Source organism: Hordeum vulgare, chromosome 4H (assembly GCF_904849725.1).
Source record: "Hordeum vulgare subsp. vulgare chromosome 4H, MorexV3_pseudomolecules_assembly, whole genome shotgun sequence".
NCBI lineage: Eukaryota > Viridiplantae > Streptophyta > Magnoliopsida > Poales > Poaceae > Hordeum > Hordeum vulgare.
Genome location: NC_058521.1, coordinates 496,020,824 through 496,029,843, shown reverse-complemented (window position 1 = coordinate 496,029,843; position 9,020 = coordinate 496,020,824). Strand labels below are relative to the sequence as shown.

General features: G+C 44.2%; 1 protein-coding gene across 1 annotated transcript; it reads right to left on the bottom strand.

The window, feature by feature from the left end:
* Positions 1–4,698: 4,698 nt before the first annotated feature.
* LOC123449125 (chorismate synthase 2, chloroplastic) lies at positions 4,699–8,734 on the bottom strand. Its single transcript, XM_045126216.1, has 13 exons — positions 8,398–8,734; positions 7,793–7,943; positions 7,577–7,653; positions 7,405–7,463; positions 7,210–7,293; positions 7,029–7,121; positions 6,485–6,565; positions 6,267–6,398; positions 5,983–6,085; positions 5,802–5,896; positions 5,639–5,704; positions 5,240–5,324; positions 4,699–5,104 (listed from the first exon to the last, which is right to left on the bottom strand). The coding sequence occupies exons 1-13, from the start codon at positions 8,543–8,545 to the stop codon at positions 4,950–4,952; spliced, it is 1,329 nt and encodes a 442-aa protein (XP_044982151.1). The 5' UTR covers positions 8,546–8,734; the 3' UTR covers positions 4,699–4,949.
* Positions 8,735–9,020: the final 286 nt, after the last annotated feature.

Genomic DNA, 9,020 nt, shown 5'->3' with positions numbered 1-9,020 from the left:
ACATCAAGAGGAGCTCCGGAATGGTCCGAAGGTAAATATTGATATATAGGAAGTCCTGTTTTGGTCACCGGAAAAGTTTTGGGCTCATCGATAGTGTACCGGGAGTGCCGGGGGGTGCCGGGGACTATCGGGAGGGGTGTCACGCCCCAAGGGGTCTCATGGGCTATCGGAAGAGATAAACCAGCCCCTAGTGGGCTGGAATAAGTTTCCACTAATGCCCATAAGGTTTGAGAAGGAAAAACACAAGGTGGAAAGAGTTTCCAAGTGGGAAGGTGGAATCCTACTCCAAGTAGGATTGGAGTAGGACTCCTCCATCTCCAATTTCAGCCAAACCTTGAGGGTTTGAGGCTACCTCCTCCCCTCCCTCCATCCTATATATACTAGAGGTATTGAGGGTTTTTGGGACAGAACTTTGCCACGTGCTGCTCAACCCTATACCACGCATTTTTTCCTCTAAATCGTATTTCTGCGGAGCTTAGGCGAAGCCCTGCCTGAGTAGATCATCACCACCACCGGCGCGCCGTCACGCTACCGGAGAACTCTTCTACCTATCTGCCCCCGCTTGCTGGATCAAGAAGGTGGAGATCGTCATCGAGTTGTACGTGTGCTGAACGCGGAGGTGTCGTCCGTTCGGCACTAGATCGAAACAGATCGTGAGACGGATCGCGGGACGGTTCGTGGGACGGATCGCGGTACGGTTCATGGGACGGTTCGTGGGGCTGATCGAGGGACGTGAAGACGTTCCACTACATCAACCGCGTTTCTTAAACGCTTCCTGTTGTGCGATCTACAAGGGTACGTAGATCCAAATTTCCTCTCGTAGATGGACATCACCATGATAGGTCTTCGTGTGCGTAGGATTTTTTTTCTTTCCCATGCAACGTTCCCCAACAGGTGACACGTAGGATTTTTTTGAATTATTACTACGTTACCCAACACGTCCATCCCTCACCTTCACGTCGCCGTCTCTCAGCCTCCATCGATCTCCTTCCCCATGGATCCATCCATGTTGCTAGATCGACGGAGGGGGACCTCTATCGTCGCAGTTGTTCTCCCTCCCTAACCTCCATTTCCGTGCTCCACAGATGTGGTTGTGGCCACAACTGACGAGGCTTTCCAGCCACCACAAACGACATTGGCGACGTGGCCGCAGTTGTGTCTGTCGGATCCATGGAGAGCACCCCTGGCCTTCCCTTGTTTTCCTCCATGGTTGTGTCTCCTGATCCCTGGGCGTGCTTTGCTACGGGCAGCAATTGGCAATTAACTTGCTAATTATCGCCTCGCTTGTATTGTTTCTAATTGACAATGGAATGTCGTGGTACATGTGTGGCAAAAAAAATACTTCTGGTACTGATTCTGACTGTGCCCGGTAAAGTGAGCTTTGTACCATGGAGTGAAGATATGCAAATATGACAAACTGGTAATTACGCTACAGATTTACTCTTTTAGCTAGATGAGTACACACATGCCTTTATTCGGTGCATTTCAAATAAACCTAGGCATTTAACGGTTTATCGGTTTATGTGTGCAAAATACAAGAAGAAATTAATGATGACACCGTGATCTCTTGGCGCCAATGTATTCAGTTCTTCAATCATATGATATTTAGTAAAAAAACGACTGAAGCTTATGACATGGGTGAAGGTGTTAATCAAGAATAGAGATTCTTAGTAGCAATGCAGAGATACAGGTATGTATGTCATTTACTTGTATTATCCATGGTACAGGTATGAGAAGGAGGACATGTTTTCTCTCAAATTGGTTTTCAATAAGTATAGATAACCCTTGCATCTACCTATATGTCTTTGTTCCATTCTTTCTAATTGATAAAACACATACGTATTTATTTTTCAGCACATGGCTATGTATATGAGCTTAAAAATGTTGGTTCCTGTCTAGAGTAGTACTACCAATGGACTTCTCGGTCCATATAATTTGTTCTCAAGATGTTAATTTCATTATCGTCTTGCATGTATCCACACATATATTTGAGTTTTAATCAATACGATTCTAGCATGAATAATAAACGATTATCTTGAACAAGGAAATATAATAATAACTATTTTATTATTGCCTCTAGGGCATATTTACAACATATCTACCATGCTCGTTCAATGCCCGCCCCTCTGTGTGCTGCCATTAACACATCTGGACGATTGGCCTCATCGGTATCCACTCTTTAAAGGCAGTCACACTCGATGAGCAACACACCGCAACCCCATCCGATCCACCTCTTCCTCCCGTGCACCACATCCGCCAAGACCACGAGCTGGAATACTATGAGGGAGAGCATGTCATCGAAGATTAAACACGAGGTGACCTCCTAGTAGAGCCGTCATGGCAGGCGGATTGAGGTTAGCACGCCAGCTAGCTCCCTCGAGATCTCTCAACGACGACCCCACGATGGACACGGGATACGACGATGACTTAGTACCATGGCCTACCAGTGCATGCTGGCTTGATCATGGAGCGAGTGCAGGCGCACCCGCCATGGTGGAGGAGCATCTTGCATCGCGCCTATGTCGATGCTTCATCACGCGCTTGAGTAGCACCGACTGACGGAGGGCCAGATGTACGATGAGCGAGGAGTCCGTAATGACCATGGTAGCGGCCAACCCCAACTTCATCGTCGAGAAGCAGACCCTCTAGCCATCGCTTGCAACACACACGCGACGCAGCCGGACGCGGAGGCGATCACGGAGGAGAACGCCGCCAAACTCTATTTGGCCGCGCTCGGACGACGATAGTGCCGACCCCTTCATTTCCATGATGGGCATCATATCCACCCGCGACGGATAGGTCGCAGACTCCATCGAGGATGAGTGGGGCATAGGAGGCAGGAGGGCATTGTGTCCTATGTGGGTCAGTCTGTCTCCCATGTGCTACTCTTCCCCGCGAGCAATCATACCTTCACTACACGGGTCTTCTCGCTCCCGCTTATGGAGGCAGTGGATGAAGGGCATGGCCGCTGGAAAGGAACAACATGGACTTGGACGATGGGCGCCATCGTAGTCTAGGTTTAGGTTCGACCCCCCTTTTTCGATGAAAAATGTCTCAAATGTAATGAAAGTGCTCCGGTTTGTATGAAAAACATTCGGTTTGCATGATTTCATTCGGTTTGTTTAAACTTGTGTTGAAACGTATGCAAATAGCATTGGATGACAGTCTCACGCACCCGTGCTCGTGGACTGGTCCGTCCTTTTCCGCGGATGGATGCGATGTCCGGTTTACGAGCCAACATTCGAGATGTCGTAGTACTCCCTGTGTAAACAAATATATAACATTCTTGTAATTTAAATTAAACTACAAAAATGTCTTGCATTTATATACAAAGGGGGTATATGGATTAGGCCTTTTTTGCAGAAAATAAAAATATACAAATGTCGCATATTCAAGGATTAATCCGTTAATCGCAATGCATGATCTTGGACATTAAAATACTTAATTTCATATACCCCGCAACAGAAACTTAATTCCACGCCACACATAAAAAGAATCATGGGAGTAGAACTCGAGTACTACTTCTTTTGCGTGGGGACTATTTTTTCTTTTTAAAACGATGATAAAAGATTTGACTCGTCGATTATTTAAAAAGAAGAGAATTGTTAGTTAATTAACAAAAAACCGAAAAAATACCAATACATATAGTCCACATGCGGACTATTCGCTGACGAAAAAACTTCATGACCCCACGATCAATCCAAGAAACATACATAACACGTAATAATTACAAACACTTTTACTTCTACTTCGCAAAGATATCCTCGGTGAAAAGGATGAATACACCGGATGCCACCAAATCCACGAAGAAACTCGTGTACTTGGTCAACGTCTTTACTTGCTTTTAGGTTTCGGGGAAGATACGGAATTTACCGACCACCAACCCAAATAATATGTAGCACGTACTAAAGAACATTGTTGAGTACTCAACATTGTTAGTAGCTGTAGCCATCAAGCCAAATAAAATAGAGCATATTGTTAGTTGTGATCCGCTAGTGCGTTTGGTTATTATCCTCACAAGTCGCTCTCCTGGTGTTGTACATTATTTCCAATTATGTCCTTTTGTTTTCGTCCATGCAAACTCAACACACAAAGTATAAAGTCAAGAAATGCGTGCTTAGGAAACACGATTATACACAACCAAGGACAAATTAAAGGCGTTTGCAGACTAATGTTGTCACTGACAGTGACCCCGCGCCATGGGTCCTAACCATCGCCTGCTGTCGTGAGCAGGCAGGACAATATAGAAGCACCGAATCATCATCAAACAATCCGTTATATCTCCTCCGTTTTCGAGATCTAAAAAAATGATCATATTCTCAGTTGCATACGTAGAGTATATTACTCTCTCTCCGTCTTAAAATAAATGTCTCAAACTTAATACAACTTTATATTAGAGTTAGTACAAAGTTGAGACATTTATTTTACGATGGAAGGCATTTATTTTGGAACGGAGAGAATATAACATAATACTCCAACGCTCTTATATTATGGGACAGAGCGTCAAAAACGCTCTTATTGATATTATGGGACGAATGGAATACATCACATTTCAGTTGATGCCAAACCACATCTGCTTCAGATGCCAGGGAACAGATACTGACGTGCAAGCATGAGTATCTGCTGTGCACAGCACGAGAGAAGCGCATCATGTTTTGGTATCATATATACTGGCGCACAAAGAAAACACAATATCAGTATCTTCAACAGGTGGAGAAATATTCTATTGCTCACATTGACTAGTTGTCCAGAACAAACTGTTCATGCCGCAAACTTTTATTTTCGGTGATCAACTGATCTCTCGGTGTACACTAATCCAATGTATATTCTAGGATACAGGTTTGGTACAAAACTGCAAACTGCTTGGCAAAACCCTGAAATGTGACAGACAGATGAAAGAGAGGGGGGAGGGGGATATATAAGAGGGCCATGTCGTTCCAAGGCAGGCATCATGCTAGATCTGGTGCCAACGCAGGTGTACTGTTCGCGGAACCGATTGGTTCTTGTAGGGCGAGGTTCAGCGGGAACATCTCGCATTGAGCAACATGTGCCATCAGCTGGTCCATGAGGACCAATGCGGCCATCGTCTCCACCATTGGAACAGCTACAAAAACAATGATGGAAAGATCAGATGATAGGACACTATTTCCTCTGTGAACTGCAAAAACGTCTTATATTTAGATACACAGGGAGTACTAGATAACAAAAGGTACTGTAGAATATTAGATGGATCCATTACCCCGAGGGACAACACATGGGTCATGGCGACCCCTTGTCAGAAGCTCGATATCCTCATGATCCCTTGTCACAGTATTTTGCTTCTTCTGGGAAAATGAAATTAACACCTCAGATGAATGACTATACAAATATACCACAGGTAGCATGCATGAAATGTTGCCCTACTTAATACTCCAGTGGAGGAAACCAAATATTTTGCACCAAGAATATATTTGAACATTCATAGCTGCTAACAAGTTTGAGACTCGAGACTGACATAGCAGTGGTTATAAGTTGTCACTGCACGATATCACAGTTCTTATTATTTGAAAAGCATGCCATGGAACTTCAGCTACACTTTCAAGAACATTTCTCTGTTTTGCTATTCTGAAAGGAAGTTCTCTGCACTGGAATGACTTACCCCAATAGTTGCTGTTGGCTTGAAAGCTACTTTGAAGTATATGGTTTCACCATTTGATATCCCGCCCTGCATGAACACAAATTAAGAATCAAGTGTCATACTTCTGATTTTAAGTATTGAAAATGAACATTGTAATAGTAAAGCAGGATGCTAGGATAAATACCTGTACACCGCCCGAGCGATTGGTTCGTGTTCTCACATTTCCACCCTCATCCATATAGAACTCATCGTTATGCTCACTTCCAGTTAGGTCAGTACCTGGAAACAAGTTACTAATAGTCAGGAGATTTGTAAAGTAGGAGGCATTCCCAGAACAACTAATTTTGTGCAAACCAATTTCCTACCTGCAAATCCACTACCGATCTCAAACCCCTTGCTTGCAGGAAGAGAAAGCATAGCCTTTGCCAGTAGAGCTTCAAGTTTGTCAAATACAGGAGAGCCAAGCCCCTATAAATTATACCGGCAGGCAGAAGACAATGCGTTACAATTACTGAATTGTGTCAATGATGATTAAGCAACAAATATGATGCATGATAATCATGAGCCGAGAACAAAATAGAGTGAGGCTTTATTTGGTTTATTCTGATGGAACACACCAAAATCAACATAACAAAATCTTAATACTTACACGAGGAACATTTCTGGCAATGCATGTGACCACCCCACCAATCGAATTCCCATTAATTCGTACTTTATCAATTGCATCAATCATCTTCTGTGCATACTCTGGATCAGGACATCTACAAATGTTGCTCTCTATCTGGAAATTTAAAAGAACAGCAAAAAAATCTAGTAAATCACTGAGAGTATCCTGTAATGTTAGTCAAAAGGGTGGCAACCACGGACCTGATCCAGGGTAAGAGTTTCGTAATCAACTGCGTCTTCAGGAAGTACCACTTGATGCACTTTGGAAACAAATGCTAGAATCTGCAGGTAAATATTTCTCCACCATAAGGCATAAGGTACTGAAAAATCAAGTTATCAAGAGAGAGATAGCCACAAAATTTGCCCTTCTGCGTGGGAATGAAATGGTGAAATAAATCAGTATTCACTGCAGCACAATACAGATTGCTCTATGCAACAGTATACAAGATGGATCGAAGTACATAAACAACTGAGTTGTGATATTTAGGTCAAGCAAGAACTGAAATAAAAGAAAAATAAAGAGGAGCCATCCAACAGGAAAACCACTGCTTATTTGCAAAATCTAACAATGCTAATGCTTAATTAAGACAAAAGTTGAATGCTTCGACATGTTTAGGATGTATCCACATGCAGGTTTTCTTTCTTCAGGCTATATTGTTTATCAAGCAGTAACCAGGGGAGTGACAAGGCTTGGTTACAGATGTGGAATAGTTAAAAAAGAAGTAAGAGACAAGTAGGACCAAACCTCTACTCCACATTTGAGCTTAAGAATTTTCTTTGCAACAGCTCCTGCAGCTACTCTTCCAATGGTTTCTCTTGCCGATGACCTTCCACCTCCCTATTATTCAGTTGGCATAGAAAATTGTTCAATCCAACTATTCAAGCGCAGAAAACACCCACATGTAAAGTTGTATGACAACAGGTACCTGAACAGATCTAACACCGTACTTGAGGTCATAAGTCAAATCCGCATGGGAAGGTCTGTACGCCTTAGCCATTTCAGTGTAATCCTGTGGAAACAAATATGATTGTGAAACAAAGGGTCAGTGCCAACAACTATTGCCCTTCCAAATGTCTACCTACCATGAGTAGTTAATAGAAATCTTATACTAGATACTTACACCCCCTCTTTGATCCGTGTTTGGGACAAAAACATGAATCGGTGTCCCAGTGGTCATTCCTGCAGAAAATACATTCAGCCTTGTCATAAAAGATAAAACTGACGCAAACTAATGCATTCTTATTTAAAAATCGAATTCACCAAGATATCCCATGTCTTGAAATGTACCCTACCTTCATATGTCCCTGAAAGAATTTTACAAGTATCGGTCTCCTTCCTTGGGGTTGTTATTCTGCTCTGACCTGGCCGCCTGTGATAATCAACCTTTTCATATCAGTTTGCAATCATGGAATAATCTAATGATTATATCTCCAAGAGGTTAACAGAATGCATCTGGAATATCCTAATTCTAGGAGCAGCTGGAAAACTAATGAAATCTTGAATCACACCTTCGATCAAGGTCTCCTTGCATGTCTTCCTCAGTGAGTGGGATTCTGGGCGGACAACCACTGATAACGCAACCAACACCACCTCCATGAGACTCTCCATAAGTTGCAACCTGGAAGTAGTCCCCGAAGATATTTCCAGCCGCCTTCACCTCTGTTGTCCAATTTACGGAGCAGCACATGTCAGAGTTTGGCTCATTTGTTCAAAGAAACAGCAGTCAGAGCATCTCAGAACTTGCATACAGCATGCAAATTCAGGATGCAAAAAAACAACAGCATTGGAACCGGGCACTGTCACAAGCCCCGAGATCTCAAAACAACAAAGCGAGATGCAGCACTAAACACGGTACTGAGCTATGGCCGATATGATCAAACGAACTACGGCCTTTGGAATTGCGATCGCGGATATGTGGTTCTCAAAGATGGGCATCACAAGGACAACTTTTCTCTACGGATCATTTCAGGGACCCTCTTCTCCATGCCACCAACGACGGCCCTGCCATACTAATCAGGCAGCAGCTGACCAAGCAATCATAATAAGCTCGCCTTAAGGAGCAACATGCAACCAACAAGTTACCAGGCTCCCACAACGGAGCAGCGGGACGGACCTAGGCGGGCGGCGCGGCGGCGGGCGACGGAGAAGCGGACGGAGGCGGGGGCGGAGTCCGTGAGCGCCCGGAACCCGCCGCGGGGGAGGGAGCTCCAGGGTGCCCCGGCGCCGGCGGCCAGCTGGTGCGACGTGGGCGCGGCTGCCATTGGAGAGGGGGGTGGGAGATTTGGATGGTCTGGTTTCGGTTGGTGAGGCGGAACGGAGGAGGAAGGAGACGGGGGTGGACTCTAAATACGCGACGGGGAGGCGCCTACCTACCCACCCCCTCGCTCCGGCGGCTCGGGTCTGGTGGTCTGGCTTGGTTTCGTGGTGTTTGCCGCACCTACGACGACGAGACCGGTGCTGCGGGTAGCGGGTTGGTGAGGGGATTGACTCGCTTCTTTCTTTTTAATCTAAAAACACACATTTTCTTTTACAAAGATCATCATGGCTAGCTTTACTAAATGAAAAATAAAGATACATCGTCAGCTTAGCAACCAGACAAAAGAAGATACAAAAGGAGATTTGGCACCTTTATAAGGCCCTGTTTGAAACCATTCATATTATATAATCTAGTTTTTATAATCTATTCTATCTTTAAACATAACAGATTATAGTGTAGATTATAAAAACTAGATGGAC